Genomic DNA, 22,332 nt, shown 5'->3' with positions numbered 1-22,332 from the left:
GTGTACATGGATATTGAGTTTGTGCAATTCTTTGTCTTGTTATTTTGGCTTTGTGTAGTGCCGATTTTTGGTGCAAAAATCGCCACTACGTGAGCCAAAATAACAAATCAAAGATTTGCACAAATTCGGTATCCATGTGCAGCCAAAAATTGCCAAGTTTCGCCAAGGGGTACCCTAAAATATACTTTTACCGATGCTTATTATAAGAACAGATTAATTAGTTTCCCTTTATTGAAAAAGTTGATTTTATATGCGTCCAAGGATCTGGAATGGAATAGGAACATATCCCAAAGTACTACTCTTTTCTCCTGCTGCTGGATATTATTATATGTAAGGCATAAATATTTTCACTGATGAATTTTTCAAATAATTGGTTAGAAAGTTTTAAATAATTACATCTGTGGCTTGTGAAGAAAATTTTATAAAATTTATTTTCAGTGCTAAAGTAACATTATTGTACATAGGTTCAAAAGCAAGGACTACTGTTGTATTAGCACCATATATAAGGGCCACTAATATAATTTTGATTTTCTTTGACAAGAATGGCATAATACATCATTACAGAAATTTTACATTAAAGTATTACTAAATAAACAAGATCTGCTATATACACTCACGTTTGTGAAAATTGCAACACCATGAAGGACTTACGCGAGTGAGCTGAAATTTTCAGGAAATGCAAAGTAGCGCATGATATGCAAATGATTAGAATTGCAAATCCGTAGCGCATGCGTATGCTGAGCAGCGCCCTCTGAACGGCTGATGGATCCGAATAAATAGACGGCTGTAGCGAGGCGTGTATGGTTATCGGTGGTTATCTGCTAGTGGTAAACGTTAACTCAATCTGTACTTATGCCTCGTCGACGAAAGAGAGCGAGATTTGAACAACTTACAGAGTTTGAACGAGGGAGAATCATCGGCCTTCGTGAAGCTGGATTGTCGTATCGTGCAGTAGCCTCTCGTGTGCAGCGTAACAGCAGCACAGTGATGCGCGTTTGGAAGCAGTGGACGGGCGAGTGTCGGAAATCCGGGAGTGGACCCCGAAATGTGACGTCAGCTCGCGATGATAGACACCTGGTCCGCATGGCGCGGACGGACCATACAGCTTCCTCTAGACAATTGGCAGCACTGTGGTCAATAGCTACAGGTGTTTCATTGTGTGCTTCATCAATTTGTAGACGTCTGCTGCAGTGTGGACTGCGCGCACGGACTCCTTTATACAGGATCCCCCTAACGCACGACCATCGCCGCCTGCGGCTACAATGGGCCAATCAGCATAGAGACTGGCGTGCTGATTGGCAGCATGTCGTGTTTTCTGACGAATCCCGCTTTAATTTGTGGTACCATGATGGCCGCATTCGTGTCAGACGCTATGCCGGTGAACGCCACCTTCCGGAGTGCATTATCGAACGCCACAGTGGACGAACACCCGGAGTTATGGTCTGGGGCGCCATAGCATATCATAGACGATCTCAATTGCTACGAATTGTGGGCAATCTGAACAGCAACCGGTATATCCGTGAAGTTCTACAGCCCAAAGCTGTTCCCTTCCTTCAAAGCTTGCCAGGCTCTGTATTTCAACAGGACAGTGCCCGCCCTCATACTGCTCGGATTGTTAAATCCTTCTTTGCAGCACAGCAGGTACAGCTTCTTCCTTGGCCTGCGTGTTCCCCGGATATGTCGCCAATTGAACATGTGTGGGATGTCATTGGTTGGCGTCTTGCTCTTGATCCTCGTCCTGTTGCGTCTGCAGACGAACTTTGGGTACGCATACAAACGATATGGAATGCTCTTCCTCAGTCAGACATTCAAACTTTGTTTGACTCCATGCCACGTCGTGTAGCAGCACTTATTGCGGCGCGTGGTGGCCACACAAAATACTGATTCTGATCTCTTGTTCTTGTTTGTTTGCTTTGAACATTTAATCATTTATTTGTACCACTACCACTCAACTGTGTATTAAATTGCATTCAATTATGACGATTCCTTCATGGTGTTGCAATTTTCACAAACGTGAGTGTATTATGTATACTACAAAGTCTGAGATCTAGACTTGCCGGAACTTCAGTGATTCTGTTTTTGTTTCATCAGTTTAAATCAAGTAAGATGAATGTAGACATTACAAAATTAAAATATGAAATAATTGTTTATGAAACAGTGAAGCATGTATGATCTTAAGGAAATCAAAATAAGCTCATTATTTATTTCTTGCTTTATTAAGCATTTCTTTCAATTCAAATTGTTTAAATTACTTCTAATATTTTCTTATTGAGTTACATTATTCATATTCTATAATTGCTGAGTGAAGAATTTGCATTAGACTGTAAATCAGAATTTTTTCATTCTCAATAACCTCTTCATTTATTTCATCATTACTGGTAGTGATATTTTCTGCATTTAAAAGCGTTGTATGGATTTGAATAGTGTCTTGTTTTAGCATAGTTTAATACACATAGCTAGCCTCCGCTATACAGTATTAGCAATGTGTCATGAGATTGGCGACTAAATATATGTTGTTTTGTTAAATTTTGTCTTGTTTCTATTATGCACTGTAGAAGTTAAACCTGAATAATATTAATTATGTTATATTTCATAATTATATATGTGATGATACGGTAGTCGTGGCACATGAATGACGAGGTTTAGCATCAAAGTCCAGGCATTTCTGTAGCAGAGTATTAAGGCGGTATCCAAAGAAGACACAGGATTTCATTTTTTACTATTCCATATCTTTATTTCAATTTCAGAAGCAGATCAATATTCGTTACTAAATAAGATTAAATTTATTGCATCATAGAGGAAAGGATGATGGGAGCAGCAGCATAGGTTGTAACAGCACAGGGAGAGGGAAGCTTCTGTCCACAAAATGGCGCTCATCCGTTATTTATAGTAGCTGTTACGTAATAGGCTAGAATGTTCTCGAAATTACTGGTCTAGGGGGGAGATCCTAAATTGTGGACAGTTAATTAGAGGTTGCGTGTTCGCTTAGAGCAAAGCCATCGTATTTTTTATATTTTACATATATATATTTCTTGCGTATGCATAAGCTTATGCGAGTCTCTGATTAATAAATTGTCACATATACTTAAAACTTATTTAAATAACAAATAAGTTATCATAAAAGTATATTTTAGGGTACCCCTTGGCGATTTTTGGCGGTACATGGATACCGAATTTGTGCAAGTTTTTAAGTTGTTATTTTGGCTACAAAAAAGCCAAAATAGCAAGAAAAAATAAAACACACAAACTCGGTATCCATGTACACATCGACCTATTTTTTCTTAAAAAAACATCCCAGAATTGCACAAAAATGGCATCCCTTTATCCATGTACACATCAACCTATTTTCACTTAAAAAAACATCAGAGAATTGCACAAACTAAACTTTGCGCACTCCCTTGAGTTTCTCCCTGTACACATCGATATATTTTCACTTAAAAAGTCAAAGGAGCACTCAATTCTACAGTAGAGGCAAACAAAAAATACATAATCTCAAAAAACATTTTAAACAAAACAATAAAATAACATGAAAAAGGATTATGCATTAACATTATGCATTTAAGCATTACACAAAGGAAATATCCACTTACCTCTGTGGCAGATATCCACTTACTTCTACAAAATTCCTTAACAGCATCCAAAAACTTCCTAGAATTATCTGAACTAGAATCCGCATATCGGCGTCGCCACATAAATTTACAAAAATAAGAGTTAAAAATATCCTACGTATTCCGTACTGTCTGGAAAATGGCTACTAAGTAAACCTTTAGTTACACACCAGTCAATTAACGCACTTTTCCCCTTTCATTCCAAATCTTACAGAAACTTCATATTAATCTTACTACATTCTGCCATTCTATCTTCTGAACAATAAAACAAGCAATGTACTTCCTAACCACACACACCACAAAAGCCCTTACAAAACATATCACGATTCAATATTTCCCATAATAATGCAAATGATTACGTTATAATACAATGTCCATAACATTCAACTACTCAGGTTACCATAAATTAAACAACAACTTGCCAATAAACGAAACAACAACTTGGCGATAAATGAAACAACAACTTCACGATAATACAAGGGGTACCCTAATGTCAACTCTAAGTTATTTTTAATTCAAGCAGCACTAAATATAAATTTTTGGCCTGTGTACAAATATGCAAAATATCCTTTATGCACATGGAAAGAAATTTTTATTAAATTTCTCTCATCAATTTATAATTTCACAATGCAGTTAGCTGAAGTATGTAGTTGTGGTCAAGCGTAATGTCAGCATAAAAGGATTCTGTTTTATAATCAGTTACTAATATTTAAAAAAAATGTTTTAGATATCCCTGCAGCATTGTGTCATTTCTCAGACTGCCACAACTTGATAACAACTTGATAGGCAGGCGGTAATAAAAGAAAAAAATTATAAATAATTGATTGTCGGATTGGCATCAGGGATATAAGAATTCAGTAGTAGCAGTAAAATCAATGATGAACTTTGATAGTTTCAGTTTAAGATGTGTGTGAAGCAAAATGACAGCTATTGAGCCAACATATTATTGATAATATTGATTTAAGCTAATTAATGATTGTGTTTCTTAAGCATCGAGGTGTTTATTTAGTGCCAAACTGAAATTAAGAATCAGGACCTTTCACATACTTTATTATGAAAAAATACCTCTGCCCTATGTATGGAGCATTAAGCATATACAGTCAAAAGTTGTTAATCCGGACTCGTTGGGACTTTGGTGATTCCGGATTATAGATCATCAGTTTAAATCTGGTAAGATGGCATGCAGAAATTATAAAATTAAAAATATGAAACCGTAATTTATGAAATAAAGAACATTTATTATCTGAAGAGTATCAAAATTTACAAAAAACAAAAAACAAAAAAAAAAAAAAAGCTTAATATTTATTTGTTTACTTTATTAAACATTTCTTTCAACGCGCGCATGCGTAAAGCATACATTACGCATAGTCGAAATTAGAAAATTGCAACCAGAAAACTATTTGATGTGTATTCCTGATATTTATAATGACGAGGAATTTGATTATATCTTATCAGAGTACATCAAGGTGAAATACTACATTTAGTGAGGAATTATAAGCCGAATAAAATAAAAACATCTGCCCTGAAGATAAGGATAGTGCCGATAGATCAACTTTCAGTTCATTGCGCGCCTCGTCGTCCCCCCCCCCCGCAGAGCAGCGTGAAATTGATAAACGTATTTCGGAATAATTAGAAAATCAAAGGATATGTCTTTATCCATTTTTTGCAGCATTTCCACTTTTTGTTTGAAACATGCTTTCGCTTTGTAGATCCTTTGGTAGCTCCAGAAACGGAAATTCTTTTTGACATAATCAAAAGTTCAAGCTTACTTTTTATAAAATTGCTCTAATAGTCTGCAAAAAATAATAAGCCAGATCCAATTAGAAGATTAAGGAACAACGCAATCTGCAACATTAACTGAAATGGATAATTAGATAATTTTGGCTTAGCTTATACCGTCCATTATACATTAAACGCGCGTGCGTAAATGTATTATGCGCATGCGCAGAAAGTTTGTAGCTTTAAGGTCCAGATTATGGACGTCTGGATTAAAGACTTTTGACTGTATAATGTGCAGGAGTTTTACACCTAAATGATGCAAAAATTTGAGTTTGATACAAAGATTAATTTGAATGATTAATTAATTTCAGTGGTTTTATTTGCACCTTTTTGATACAAAGATTAATTTGAAAAAGGTGTTGGTTTCTATACTTTTTAAAGTGTAGAACACTCTTTCCACTCCCACAGGTTTCAAAAATACCACTTTCATAATGTTATACATTAGAATAATAATTATAAACTAAAAAAAGAAATATTACTTTCATAACTACTCATAGAAACTTCAGCATTTTATGATTATCTGGGACCCCACCCAAAACCGCAACTTTGGAGATAAATGTGTGTTTAAGTGTCTTTATATCTATTCACTAATGCATCCAGTGATGCCTTTTTTTTTCTTTCGCATTCTTCTTTTCCCAAACAAGGTATGCACAGTTTGTGGTTTCTTGTGCTGTTCTTTTCATGTACACAGCAATCAGTTTTCACTAAAGAAAAATTAGAGATTTGCACAAATTCAGCACCAAAGTTCTAAAAGGAGAAAGGAAAAATAGCATGTGATACTTTTAAATGAGTCGCATTTTGCCATATACCACATGCAGAAAGCTAAGTCCAAGCTTTCCCTAATGACGATAAAAACTACAGTATGTTGTTCACTGTTATACTGAAACATTGAAATGCCCATACGAGGGATCATAATCTGCACTCGCATTGACAAAAATGCAAACAAAAAAAGTGAAAAGTCATCTGGGAGGATGCTACATGCATACATAGGTTGCCACATAAATATTTTTTGCATTATCATGCATTGCCTCATCAATGCTTTTTCATAGCTTTTCAGTTGGGAGGAAGATAATCAGAAGGTACTGGATCTTTTCGAAAAAAAGATTTTTTGGTGACTACAGTTCAGTAATTGCTGCTAATACAGTCAGAAGTCTTTAATCCAGACTCGTCGGGACTTCGGCGATTCCGGATTATAGATCATCAGTTTAAATCTGGTAAGATGGCATGCAGAAATTATAAAATTAAAAATATCAAACCGTAATTTATAAAATAATGAGCAATTATGATCTAAAGAGGATCAAAATTTACAAAAAAAGAAGCTTAATATTTATTTGTTTACTTTATTAAACATTTCTTTCAACGCGCGCATGCGTAAAGCATACATTACGCATAGTCGAAATTAGAAAATTGCAACCAGAAAACTATTGATTTGTATTTGTGATATTTATAATGACGAGGAATTTGATTTAAATCATATCAAAGATGGAGTAGATCGAGATGAAATACAACATTTAGTAAGGAATTATAAGCCGAATAAAATAAAAACATCTGCCCTGAAGATAACGATAGTGCTGACAGATCAACTTCCAGTTCATTGCGCACCGCGACGCCTCCCCCCCCCCACGCAGAGCAGCGTGAAATTGATAAACAGATTTCGGAACGGTTAGATAAACAAAGGATATGCCTTTATCCATTTTTTGTAGCAATTCCACTTTTTGTTTGATGGACATCGAAGCATACTTTCATTTTGTAGATCCTTTGGGAGCTCCAGCATCGGAAATTCTATTTGACATAATCGAAAGTTCAAGCTTACTTTTATAAAATTGCTCTTACAGTCTGCAAAAAATAATAAGCCGCATCCAATTTGAAGATTAAGGAACAACGCAATCATCAACATTAACTGAAATACATAATTAGATAATTTTAGCTTATACTGTCCATTATTAAACGCGCACGCGAAAACGTATTCTACGCTTGCGCAGACGCATATGCGAGTCGTAAAGGTCTTGCGCGCACGCGTAAACGCCTATGCGCATGCATTAACGCGCCGCATGCGCAGAAAGATTTTAGCTTTGAGGTCCGGATTATAGATCATTCGGATTATGGGTGTCCGAATTAACGACTTTTGACTGTAATGCGTCACTGTTGATGTGATAAATGAATATGACTCTAGACAATGAGATATAACCTTTTCAGCATTCTACTTTCTGGCTATAATATATTTTTCCATTAAAGGCACATTAAAATAATAAGCATATTAAATGTTTAACAATATGTAATGTCGTGTATGCTTAGCTAACATAAAATGTGCTCAACATTGAAGACTGTTTTGTGAATTATCACAAAGTCCTTTAAAATACTAAAAAATCAGGAGAGTGTGTAAGGAGCCCATTATTAACTCAAATGATGTTTCACAGATGGCACCAACTCATGCTTACAAAAGATGACACTTGCTTAAAGGTAATGAATAATTTGAAAATTAATTAAGTATAGAACGACTTTACAGTTTAACTGTCATGCAAATAGTGCTTACAAAAGACAAAACTTTTGTTTTAAATCAAAAGGTAGTGAATAACTTAAAAATTGTTTGTTACAAGTATAGCCTAATGGCTTCTCAGTTTAACTATCATGCAAGCTAAGTCAGCATAAACAAGCCTAATGGCAAGAATAACTCAGTGTTGCAGAAATCTTATTGCTAGAGGATCAAAGATATCAACATAGTGTTCATGCGGAACACTTTTTAAAACCTTCCCTTAAATACTAACTTCTTTCTACCTCATTTGAATACACATGCGCCAGTCAATTTGCATTCTGTCAAGAAAGTGCGAGTTGAAAGCAAGAGCGATAGGAAAGCTACTTAAACATAAAGTAACTATTAAGTAAATTAAATAAGCCTCCACATCTTTCCCTGCCAGAATTTAAGTATGCACAAAAGAGGTCTTTAACAACCTCATTAAGAGCTTAATTTCTAACTATCTAAGAGTTCAGAGCAATTTCTTACAAAGTAGAAACATGGTATATTGATTTAATAGTAGCGTCATAATAAGGGATGAAACATATATACAAATAAACTATGGTGCTAAATTTTATTGCACTGAATTAGAGGTAAACCATGAACTTTTTTCTATGTACTTCACAAATGTTTGTGTTCGTTGCTCATATGCCAGATACATGCGTGGTACTGAAGTCATTTACTTTGCTATATTGAAAAGCTGGTTGATGCCACATTTGTATGAAAATGGTAATGACAACTTTTTACAGTAGAAGAGTTGTCCAGTCCAGACTGTTATCATGATCACTTCTATGATTATTTCAATCAGAACTTGCCACAAAAGTGTTGACCATTTTCAAGAGTAAAATTTCTTTCTAAGGTGGATATCACTTAAATGAATGTGTGTTAATGGTGTTATAATGTGGTGGCCACCACAACCTCCAAATTTAACCCTATTTGACTGTTTCTTATGGAAAATTTTCAAGAAATTTCCTCTTTGTCACTATTCTTTACTAATATAGCACTTCAATAATTATGGATGTAAAATTCCATATCGAAGGATGGCTTTGCAATTTGCCGCAACACAAACATTTCTGCCAGCTCCAGAAGTATCCAGTTTTGGTTTGATGTATATTGAAAGAAATTGAATTAATGTAATTCTGAAGAGGGTCATTTTGGAATTATAATCAAGCAAATATTATTTATTGATGAAATATTGGACAACTTTAAAATTTTAGGGCTAAACCCAAAATACTCAGAGGTATTCACAACCTTATCACTGAGGCTATGGCTTTTGTCAATGATGATATACTAATGGATACTTTTGTATTAACAAGGGGTAATTACCAAATAGAATATCATGTTTCTATTGCATCATGTTTAATTATATAATGACAATTCAAGTGAATGAGAAGAAAAAAAACATCAGTCCGAGAATTTTCTCTCCTAGATTTTCTGTTGCTTATGTAGATGAATTGCCAGTTGCTAGATATGAATACCTTCAAGTTAACCACAAATACAACATTATTGATCCTGATACAGAAAATAAATAACAATCTAGCACTTGCAGCAGCCATCTAGATTCTTACATCGTCAAATTCATGTGTCAGTGATTGCATGAAAAAACTTACGTGATGTATGAAAATGTTTTCAGGAATTTAAATATGATCAGCAGTTTTACGTGTCCTGTATAGTCTGAAATTAATCCGGTAAAATCTACTTTGCATTTTTATATCTGTCTTTACATTTTGTGTGTATTCTGGATTTAATAAAATAATCATTCTTTTCATGAAGCCTTGAATATCATTAGGGTTGCCACCAAATAATTAAATTTTGAACCGAGGTGTATTGTTTGGGCTAAGTAGTACCCTTTTAATAAAAAGGCACTTACTGATATATGTGGAAGAAAGTATATTACCACACAGATATATCAGTATTTATTAAACGGGCAAAAAAGAATGTGAAAAAAAAAAAAAACTTAGCAAGTTGCTTTGATTGCAGTATAACAAATATGATATTAGTTGTGTAGTTTATTATGAATTTTTATAATGTGCCATGAAATTATAAATAATCATTTGTTAATAAGTTGTGAATCAATTGCAAAGATAAATAACAAATATTTTAGCAAAATAAATAAACAAATTATTTTGTACCTATTTTTCAAACATACTAAAATGTAAAATTAAGTAAAAAATACTTTGAAGTACAGAAAAGAAATAGGTACTTTTCTGCTATCAGGGCAAGACACTGAAATATGAATGTATGCATTCGTGCATACATACATTCATACATTTATTTCTGAATCCTGTCCTGATAACAGAAAAATACCAAGCTATCATTTAAGCAAAGAAAAAGCAACAAATAAAACTTTGCATTGTAAACATTGTTCACTAATTTCAAAAACCATCCTTTCTTATTAAAATTATTCATTAAGTCTGCAATTCCTTTAAGTGAAGAACTTCCACATGTTCGTAAGCTTTCTATTTTTTTACTTGTAAATATTTTAATGTAAGGCAAATTAAGATTTAGGAAGTTAAGTAAAAAAACATACATAAATGCATTAAAACTTCAGTTATTGCTATTGATAACAATAGCAACAGAAATGAGTTACTTTTGATGTAATTTCAACATTGATTTATTAAAAATGAAAGCTGCTGAGACAGGAAAGGAAAAAAAAAAAGTTTGTGGAAACAATTTAGGATTATGATAAATTGCACAGCACTGCATAGCTAGCCATCATATTTTTACCATATTCAGTTAAACAAAAAAAGAGCAAGAAAACTACAGTGAATTAAAATTTAACTCCTTTTGTTTATCCATCAGAATAATTTTGCTATTAAATAAAAACTGGAAATTTAAGCCTTTAATTATGTATCACACGAAATAAAGTAATCTGCAATTTGATATCAACATGTTAAACATTTTTTTTTTCCCTACATCAATATTGTATACAATTAATTTCAGTTGATCATCACAAAGCTAAATTTTGATGCTTACTTTTGTGAATCAGTCATGTTTGTTCACCACACAAATCTGAGCACCTGTGTATTTCACCTTACAAGTAACTGTACAGTGATGTTCTGAATAAACAGAAAAAATTGACATGGATCAAATAATTTTTCCTTTGTCATTTTAAGTTGATTTTTTTGGTGCCATTTTAAGTGCTTTCTTATATACAGTAAACCCTTGACAAATGTGGAGTTACATCATTAAAACCTTGTACATACTGCAAAACTGCACTTTGTAAAGTTAAATATCTACGGAAAAAATGTGCTATAGCTTAAACCAGTTGTTGTATTTAAAGAGGAAAAAATGAAACAACTGTTAATTCAAAATATTTTTATTACTGCTTAATAAACATGTGATACTATGTAAAAAAAATCCTGGTGATTTTTGCTTGGAATAATGATCGACGCAACTCTAAAATTTTTCTGGTGGAAAACACACAATTTTTCATTGCATCTTCTTTCTTCATTTGAATCAATCTCCAATGCACAATCAGACAATTCCTGTGCTGTTTTTAAAATTTTTTTTCAACTTTTTGTAATTTAAAGGCACTTTATTTTCTTCTTAATTATCATTGTTTTCGCCGTGAGCTACTTTTGTGAGATCATCCAATTCTTTGTCATTTCTTGATTAATTTTTTGACTTCTTTGTATTTGAAAATCCTTTTCCATCAATTGCTTTTGCAGTTTATAGGATTTATTTGACTTCATTCAGCTGATGGAAATCTTTTAAAATTGCAAAAAATGTTTAGCCAGAGCTGATGCTCACAAGCATTCATTGTTGATGAATGAATGTTGAACCATGTATGTATGAAACCCCTAGCATTGGACAAATTAAATAAAACCATAATGCTTATATGTGAAATCATGTTCCACAAATTCACACTTAGCAAAGGTTTACTGTATATAAAAAAGCACGAATATGGAATGTGTTATTTTGGAATCCCTAAAATGATAAAAAATGACAGATTCTTGCAAAACATAGATATCATCCATAGGGAAAGACTTTATAACAAAAACCATAAAATGAAATTGTATTTAGCTGTGTTAAAGATCTTATTGTGAAAAGAAAGGTTAACAGAGCAGGTGGTTGTAGATAGCTGATAGCTGTACACCTTATTTATTTCTAATGTCACTTACTTACAATGGTAAAATTCTGTCATCTGCAACAAAGAATAAATCAGTGTATAACTGTTGTATGGAATTGTTTCTTATGTCCTTATTTATGAATTTCTATTTGTCTTTTTTAGTTACTTACTTCGGGTTGAGTAAAATAATTCTTTTGTGAAACTGTTTATATTATTACAGTTGCCTTTACTATCTATAATTAGATTTCTTGCTAATACTTACATTTATTGCAATGTGGTTCTTTGTTGACTGAAAAGTACCTATTGTTGGTACTAAAAATTAAGAAGATTCATTGACTTTTATTGTTTGTTTTCAGCTTGCCTTGCATAATTTGGTTTAGATGAGCTTCATGGTCATTCAAAGAATACATATTTGGTGCCTGTAAAAAGCACTTACTTTTTGCATTTTGTGTCTTCACTACCGTGCCAGGAAAGCATTTCTGACCTTGCATTGCTGTATGACTTCCCATTGTCTAGGTGTACTCTATCTCTCTTGAAAGTTTGTCACTGCTGTATGGATACACCCTGTATTGCTGGACTTCCAATGTGCAATGAAATAAAATATATAAAGGATTTTTTAGAAGTATAAAATTAGTGAATTGAGTATTTTTTAAATTTTTTTAATTTGTGTCATGATGCTAAATTTTGTTGAAAAATCCAATATGTTTCAACGATAGTTTTATAAGAGTTGGAACTGTGTTCCTTACAATTTCAGTACTTTTTTTGAATTTGTCTTTCTAGTGTTGAATACAAGGGGCTCTTTGGGTACAGAAATAATTCCTGTTTTTTATTTTTCCCTGGTTATAAAATCTGGTTGATGTGCTAGACATACATTCCCTAGATGACCTTTGTAAGTGCTTTGAATATCAAGTGGACAAATTTTTTGAGGTTTTTAATTTCCAAGGTGAATAATTTTTTGTCCAAATCAGATGATCTTTATAAGATCATTTATTTGATATATTTTATTAAAAATTGTTTTTCAAAGATGTAACAGCTTCACCATATGACCTTGAATTCAACTACGCCAAGTTTTGTCCTTTTATGAAAGAAAGGGTGAGAAATATACAAAAAGAAAAAATGCACATGGGTATGACATACCCGTCCCATGTGCTCGCGGGTTAAATTTGTGGCATAATGCTAAATTTTGTTGAAAAATCCAATATCTGTCAACCATAGTTTTATCAGAGTTGGAACTGTGTTCCTTACAATTTCAATATGTTTTTTTGAATTTGTCTTTCTAGTGTTGAATACTAGGGGCCATGCTCTTTGGGTAGAAAAATAATTCCTGATTTTTATTTTTCCCTGATTATAAAATCTGGTTGATGTGCTACATACATTCCCTATATGACCTTTGTAAGTGCTGTGAATATCAAGTGGACAAATTTTTTTAGGCTTTTAATTTCCACGGTGAATATCTTTTTTTTTTCCAAATCGGATTATCTTTATAATATCATTTATTTGATATATTTTATCAAAAATTGTTTTTCTAAGATGTGATAGCTTCACCATAAATGGTGATCTTCGAGAAAATCTGGATTGATGATCTTGGTATACTCTCAGTTAGATCATTGTCTGAAGAATATTTTGCCCTGTTGCAAGCATTTGGACATATAAAGTTTTGAGATTGGCAATTGACTCTTCCATTTTTCCAATAGGATCAGCAATATTCCAGATGTGCCTGAATGGAGATATCCAGAGATGTAGCAGCTCCTGGTAATCCATTAAAACCACATAGGCTTCTGGACTCCTGTGCCCTGGACACATTGTAGGAATGGCTATACCACTGACTCCAACACCAAATCACGTAACAATGAGCTGTTAGAGTACCAGGAAAGAATACTAGTGGGTTCTACTTATAGTACGTTATGCTACCTCATGCCATTATAAGAGCAGGGCATTCTTTAACGAAGGTTTTTTATGACATTGACTATATGGTCTCTGGATTAATCTTTGGCCATCATTGCTTTTGAGATGGAAACAAGATGTATTGATTAAGGCAGTAATTCTCTATTCTAGCTTCCATTGATGCCTCAGTGTAAGTTTTTGAGTGATGGCTTGGGATCAATGGCATGCCTGTTTACTAGTCATCTGGCTTATAACCCAGTATTGTGCAACAGTTTTTAATACAGGGTATATCAGTACAGTGGTGACAAACTTTCAGGAGAGATAGACTATACCTAGACGATGGGAAATCACATAGGAATGCTTGGTTGGAAACGCTTTCCTCGCACAGTAGACACAAAAATCAAGAAAGAAAGGACACGAATGGGGTGAGAAAATATGTTTATTATTGAGTACAACAAAAACAAAGAAAAGACAATGATCATCATCAAAGGTGTTCGAAAGTACGACCCAGACCATGATGCAGGAACTGTGCGTCATGCATCGTCCATACACCAGAGAAGTGAGGCTTGTATCATGGTCCAGGGTCGTAATTTTGAACACCTTCTTTAATGATGATTGTTGTTTGTTTTTGTTCGTATTTGCTGGTTTTTGCTCTACTAAACGTAATAAAACGTGTTTTGTCTTGCTGTTTGTGTCCTTTCTTTTTTTGCATTTTGTGTCTTCACTACCGTGCCAGGAAAGCATTTCTGACCTTGCATTGCTGTATGACTTCCCATTGTCTAGGTGTACTCTATCTCTCTTGAAAGTTTGTCACTGCTGTACGGATACACCCTGTATTGCTGGACTTCCAATGTGCAATGAAATAAAATATATAAAGGATTTTTTAGAAGTATAAAATTAGTGAATTGAGTATTTTTTAGGGGAAGGACTGCAAGATACACTATTCCATAAGGTGCACACTAATTATGCAAGGCAGTTGGGGGGGGGAATACTATGCAGAAGTATTTGCAACTCTTAGTAGTTTTTATTTATTATTACCATAACTGAAACCATTGACATTCATTTTCATGTATTTTTAGATCATTTTGTTGCCGTCAGCTGATATATTTTTACTATCTGGACTATTGTTTTAACTCTTATTTATTGTGTTATGAATCTCTCTTCAATCCATTGGGAACTTCCCAATTTAAAATTGCTTTTCCTAAGTAAAAATGTGCATCTTATAATCCCTTTCACAGTAACCATTATATTGTAACCTATTGCTGAGGAAATTTATCTCAATTATACTTTAAATGGCTAATTTTGTTATATATATTTTTTTTTTTTTTAATTATTGTATTTTTATATTTAAGGAATTTAGTAGAAGTATTTTGTTACAGATGCTGGCACCTGATGCTGGTCTACAGTATTGGAATTCCAGTATTTCAAAGTATCATAACTTTTTTTGTAATTGTGAATTTTTCTTTGGCTACATTTGTGAATCCTGGTGTGATCCCTAAGGGTATATTATTTAATTCAATTTCATTAATTCATTTTTCTCTGTTTGTAAAAATCATGTTCATTATATTAGATGTTTTAGTTTTATAATATAGGCATGTAGTTATTTTATTTTTGTTACTAAAAGTATTTGCTGTATCTGTTTATAATTTATTTTCCTAAAGTTTGTGCAATAAATTCTTATAATCTTAAATCTACTTGAGTTTTCTCTCATAATGAAGCTTTACAAAATGCTGCTTTTTTTATGATGTTTTATAAAAAATAACATTTTGTAGAAAATTTATTGATAGTATTTTATAGAATTTTTGTGATAGCATTTTAGAGAAAATATAATAAGTATAATACAGTCCACGATCTGTAATCCGGACATCCATTATCCGGAATGATCTATAATCTGGACCTCAAAGCCACAAACTTTTTTTTGTATGCTTTACGCATATGTGTAATGCATTTAATGTTACGCATGCGTGTTTAGCACAAAAAAGGAAGCAACTTAAACAACTTACATTGAAAGATATGTTGGTACTATTCGGTTTCGAGGGCTGTAAAAAAATTGCTGCGAAAATGTATGCGCAAAAGCGCCAAATCTAGCTAACGCGCCCATTTAACAGCGCACCAAATCTAGTGTACGCGCTGATTTCAGATTGCGTAAGTTTATACTGTTCTATATTTCTTAAGACGCCATTGAAATACTAGTTTAATTTTTAAATCCTTTTTTGATATCCTATGGATTTAACAATTTGGGAATTGCCTGTGACGAAAAGTCGGCAATAGAATTTTGGGTAAAGTGTAGAATCGCCCACTGCTTGACGCGTTTTTAAGAACTGCACGTACTCGGTATCCATGTGCACATCGACCAATTTTCACTTAAAAAAAAAAACAGAATTGCACAAAAATGGCCCTGCGCACACCCTTGACTTTATCTATGTAGATATCGACCTATTCTCACTTAACAAGTAAAAGAAAATTGGCAAAAATCCAATTGTTTTTACCCTTGTAAAAAGCGGCAAACAAATAAGTGGGCGATTCTGCACTTTACTGAGAATGTTTTCAAAGAAAAGGCATCATTCATTATAGAAAATTACGTTTGAACAACCAACGAGATGAAATTATGCTTTAGAGTCGGTAGTGAAATAGAGGTACAGGCATTCATTCAGTTATGTTTATCAATTTTTATATAAAATATAATAATGATCTGAAATAGAAATAGTTATTTACTCTTATGCTTCTATTCAGTCATGTTTAGCCTTTTTCATATAAATTACAATAATAAAATAGTATTATATGAAATGAACCTTTCATCTAAATTAAAATATCAATCTTAAATAGTTATTTACTCTTATACTTCCTTTCTTGCCGCAATTATTAGGGTTGCCACAATTATTTTTGGCAGCATTGGCATCAACAATAGTTTGTGGATTTTTTACGGCCCTCGAAATCGAATAGTACCGAAATTTTTAATAAAGTAAACAAATAAATACGTATTAAGTTTTTTTTTTTTTTTTTTTTTTTTTTTTTTGTTTTGTAAATTTTGATACCCTTTAGATCATAATTGCTCTTTATTTCATAAATTACGGTTTCATATTTTTTATTGTATTATTTCTGCATGCCATCTTACCAGATTTAAATTGATGATCTATAATCCAGAAAAACCCTTAATCTTCAATCGCTGAAGTCCCAACGAGTCCGAATTACGGACTTTGTACTGTATTGAATTTTACTCCTTTTACTGTTACAAACTATTGTGTGGCAAATACCTTTATTACAATTTAAGCTGAACTCTTTGGCACCACCAGCTTGCTGTACATTGGTTAAACCTCTGTTAATGTTAGATTTTTAATAATTGTTAAATATTCCAGCTGCATCAGATGAATTAAAAGGAGATGGTATTGGATCTCCAGCGTTTCAAGAAATTGAAATTCAAGGTGTTCGTGTTCGTTTAAAGTGGTGTGTTACTTGTCAGTTTTATCGTCCCCCACGTTGTGTTCATTGTGGTGTGTGTAATACTTGCATAGAGGTATGACATAATTCTGATAATATTCTGTTGTATGTATTTGAATAAAATAATTGCATAACATTGAGTATTCATGTATGTTATAATTTTAAAAAGAAAAATTATCAAAGTCATATATTCTCAGTTGAATTTTTAATCCTCTCAGTAGTACACCTTTTAAGATCTGCGCATGAAGAGCAGTGTTTAAACAGCAATTATTAGTCAGAATTATATAATTTGTATTTTGTTCCTCTAACTTTCCATGTATGAGATCATTAAAGAAGTAAGAAAATAAAGTATTTTAAGTAGGTTATTTTAAGGGTAGTAAATACAAAATGGCAACAAGTTTCTTGATCAGATAAAAATTGGTCATGCCCCTTAGGTTTAAATATTTATATTTAAAAATTTCTTGCATTGATATCATATTTGTTATGGATACTGTTTTTAATCATAGTGCTTTAACACTAGAATTGTAGGCATGGTCATTTTTGACTGTATTTGGATTTTAATGGGATATAAATTTTTTAATTCTGTACTTATAACTTAAATATATTTTTTTTTTTTACTTTTTCTAAAAACATATGAATATTACATAATATTTTTTTTTTCATTTTAAGTAATTATTTTCCACAATATTATTGTTTGTACCTAGATTTATGGCCGTCAGTCATTTTGACCGTATCCAGAAAATTATAGATTTCTCAATATTTTGGTGACTTTTTTAGCTATTTTCAGTTTGCTGATAGATAAGCAAGTACATTTTTTGGTAAGGAAGATGGCATATTTCACAGAAGTGAGAGGGGAGGGGGTGGGATAAAAACACCTGTTTGGAATTTTTGTGCACCATTTGTCAAGGCATTTCGCTTGTGCTAGAAAGTTTATTTTTCAGTTGACACAAATGTACTTTACTTCATTTGGATAGTTTTGTTGTTTTGACTTGTGTATCATATCATGTCACGTTGAAGCATTGGTAAAAAATTCATCTGATGGAGAACCTGTTCACGAAACAGAAAAGGAAAGTAAAAATTTATATCAAGATCCCAAAGACTGCAAACTGATGCATTTACTCTTGTTTCAGATATCTGGAATGCTTTTATAGAAAACTGCTTGAAAGTTATAAACCGGTCGAAAATATAACAGTGGATGAACAATTATTTCCCATGAAGACCCAATGCTGATTTATTCAGTATATGCCTAAAAAGCTGGACAAATTTCGCATTAAATTTTAGCTCTGATGTACAGTCAAAATAAGTGCTTAACAGATTTCTCTATTTGGGAAAAGGCGAAACAAGACCAGTCAGTGAAACAGTTGGTGAACATGCAACTTTTCGCTTGATGGAACCGCTGAAATTAGTAAAAGAAATGAGAAATTCAGGGATAAGCTGCGTTGGCACAATAAAGCATTAAAAAAGAGAAGTACCTTATTCTTTCAAAAATACGAAGTATGAGCTTTCTTCTAGTAAGATTAGTAATATTCCCCTGACGTACTTTGGATATATTTTTACTCTCTTTAGTGGCTATGCTGGCGATGATGTGTAAGGAAACTTGATGTCGGATTATATGTGCTGTGGAGTTGTTGTCGGAGCTGAGTTAAAATACGTAATAATTTCAGATTATTATGATTTTGAAATGTTTAGTCATGTCATATATATATTTTTTTTTTTTCTGTGATTTTATGATCCTACTTTTATGAAACGAAAGATATGCTTTTTATGATGTTTTGATGTATATACATTGTTTACAGCTTTTTTGTGAGCATATTGGCATAATAAGACATACTTATATTTTCGATTCTTGGGAATGTTTTGGACAAATTGTTGATATGTGCATTGCTTGGTGTGCCAGTACGCACATAAACTATTTCAAATATCAAATTTATGCACATACTGACATGAAAAGAAACGCATATTAACTGTGAATATTCTTCTTCTTCTCTGAATATTTTGAGATTTTTTCAATATGGAGATATCTTCGTCTTGGATGGAGTGTTGATGTGTGCATTGCTTGGCATGCCAGTACGCACATAAACTATTTCAAATATCAAATTTATGTGTGTACTGACACGAAAAGAAACACATATTAATTGTAGACATTCGTTGGGAAAAAATATCGCTTTTTTCCTTCTGTATTTTCCTTTTCCATCTTCATGAAATCTTTCCGTATTCGCTCTGCAAAAGAAACATTTATTTTGATGTTTAAAAAATGGGAAGGGAAACAAAATTTGACTGATGCATATTGAATGCATTTTTTTTAATTTTGTACATATCATAGAAATATATTAAAAAATGAGCAAATGCGTGAGATTTTCGGATTATGTCAATGTGATCTATGAAAACATGAAGAACGAAGAGGTTTTGGGGAAATAGACGCTGAGCGTTTTTGTCAAAGAATTGCGGAATATGAAATACTTTTTAATAGACATGTTTTGACATGCAGAAAGAAAAGAAGTGAAGAAATGTTCGAAAAAAAGACTATATTAATAAGGTGTAACGATTAGATAACCTGATTTGACGAGTGCTTTTTAATTGATGAAGATGTCGAAAACAGAAATGAATTGGGAAAATTTTGGGAAGGAAAATGAACCAAGTGAACATATTATTAGAGATTTACAGAACTTGGTGAATTGGTCGACTATTTCAAAATATCAGAAATTAAGTGAAAGTTTTATTCTTGAATTTCAACACCTTGTGGATTGGGATAACATTTCAGCATATCAAACTTTATCTCAATCATTTATTGAAGCCCACCAAGATGTCGTGAATTGGAAATTTATATCTAGATGTCAGTCTTTATCAGAAGATTTTATGGTTTAGTTTGCTCAAAAAGTTGATTGGAAAGAAATTTCTCAGTATCAGGATTTGAGTGGAAAATTCATCAGAAATAATGCAGCAGTTTTGGATATGTCGCGTATTGAAAAATATCAAAAGCTGGATGAAGATACAATTGAAGAGCTAGAAGATGTCATTGACTGGAATCAAGTACTAATTCATCAAGAAATATCAGAAGAGTTTATCTCAAGAAATATGCATAAAGTATCTGAATGCGATGTAATACTAAACAAGCATTTTTCTGAAAATGTAATAAATACGGTATACAAGTGATTGGTTTTAAAATATTTAGCACATATTTGCAAGAAATTGTAAGGGGAAAAAAATGATTTTTCTTGTGTTTTTTAATATAATTTTCATGAAATGTTTTGAGAAGGTTCATTTGAGTTGTTGCTGTCGTAATAGAAAGACTATAAAAATGAAGTGGACGTTACAAGATCGAAAAAAAATAATCTTAATTTGTCTCAGTGTTTGTATCATAGAAATTCTAATATACATATGTTTAAACTGTGTGGAAAGACAGAAAGAAGAGGAACCAAAAGTAGATTTGAACAAAACATCTTGCATATATTCTGAACATGTTGGGAGAAGAATATTTCTACATATTTGTATTAAGGATGGAAAAAGGATATATGATTTATGTTACTTTTGGAGAAATGAAACTGATTATTTGAAACCCGAAATTATTGGAGTACAGTTAAACCAAAATGAATTTAAGAAATAAGTTTGTTATCAATGTAAACATGTAATCTAAAAAAATAATAAAAAAGATATGGATAAATTGCAAAACTCTTGTGTTGTTTCTCTTTACTTTCTTCTATCTTTATTTATTTATTTTGAAAAAGTACACTTTTCATTCTACAGTAACTTTTTTTTTTTTTTTTTTTTTTTTTTTTGAATTGTACGTTTATTTATTTTTTCCTAAAAAATTCAAAAAACCATATACAATCAAATAGTCAATAAGGAATGGGGATCTGAAACTTTTTTTTTTTTTAAAGAGAGAAATCCACAGCGATAAAAACACAGATATAACAACAAAAAATTTATTAATTCAAGGAACATTATGCAAAGATGAGATACATTACCTTCCGTTGTTGTTAAACAGTATTAAAACAATTTATAAAAATAAAACTTATAATTTATAAAAAAAAAAAAAAAAAAAAAAAAACACTGTTGAGAAGATGTTAAAGTTAAAACATCCAAGTTTGTGTTTGATTGTTGGTCCGAGTCAATCAGGAAAAACATCACTAGTTCGACAAATGATAAAAAATAATATCTTCGATATTCCGAAACAAAACATTAAGTGGTGTTATTCATATAGTGCACCATGGTTTCTAGAAGAACCAAATATTGAATTTATATACGGGTTGCCAGAAGTATATGAAAATGGAGATTTGATAATCATAGATGATTTAATGCATCGATTAAATGAAAAAATTGCAGATTTTTCACAGCGGCATCTCATCATTGCAATATCAGTGTAATACTAATACTAAAAAATTTATTTCCTCGTTTAAAAGTTATGAGAGACATCAGTCTTAATTCTCATTACATTATTTTATTTAAAAATGCAAGAGATATGAGCCAAATTAATTGTCTAGGAAGGCAAATATATCCACGTAATTCACAATTTTTATTGGATGCTTATATAAAAGCTACTGTTGAAGTTGAACCATATAATATTTAGTTATTGATTTACATCTCAAGACGGAGGAAGAGTATCGTCTACGAGGAAATTTATTTCCTACTAATGAAGGAGTTTTTCGGATTTACCATCCAAAATGAAAAAGAATTTGAAAAAGAACTATCATTTTCTACAAGTGTTAGCCAAATCATCTCCTAATCAAAAATGAACCTTACTGAGAATTGCAAATAACACACAAATCGCTTCTTTGTGCGAAATTTGTTTAAACATTTTAGCTGGACATCTTACTGTAAATGTAAAAAAACTTCAAAAATATAAAAATATCGTGAGAAGATTGGCCAAACGATCATCTTCGATTCAAAGTAAAAAAAGACTTTTAATAAATCAGACTGGTGGTTTTCTGCCGCTGATAGCTCCTGCTATAATTTCTGCTTTAGCTGGTATTGCTGGGAGTGCTATTGGTTAAAGAATATAAAGAAAAATTATTAACATATTGAACAAACACTATAAGCAA

General features: G+C 32.3%; 1 protein-coding gene across 2 annotated transcripts in view; it reads left to right on the top strand.

Annotated features, from left to right (window-relative positions):
- Positions 1-22,332, top strand: part of LOC118193612 (uncharacterized) — a 70,384-nt gene that overhangs the window by 6,777 nt on the left and 41,275 nt on the right. The window contains exons 1-3 of one of the 2 annotated variants that reach the window (XM_085813839.1): positions 14,408-14,744; positions 15,235-15,356; positions 17,212-17,369. In XM_085813839.1, coding sequence (XP_085669965.1) covers positions 15,248-15,356; positions 17,212-17,369 — 267 coding nt within the window. In that variant the 5' untranslated portion in view covers positions 14,408-14,744; positions 15,235-15,247. Of the gene's footprint in view, positions 1-14,407; positions 14,745-15,234; positions 15,357-17,211; positions 17,370-22,332 lie in introns of those variants that run through there. The other variant, XM_035364719.2, reaches the window with a different exon arrangement.

This window comes from Stegodyphus dumicola, chromosome 3 (assembly GCF_044657685.1).
Source record: "Stegodyphus dumicola isolate Sdum_Otavi_A_Nest chromosome 3, ASM4465768v1".
NCBI classification, from domain to species: Eukaryota; Metazoa; Arthropoda; class Arachnida; order Araneae; family Eresidae; genus Stegodyphus; species Stegodyphus dumicola.
The sequence above is the reverse complement of the archived record's forward strand: the minus strand, read 5'-3'. Positions and strand labels throughout refer to the sequence as shown.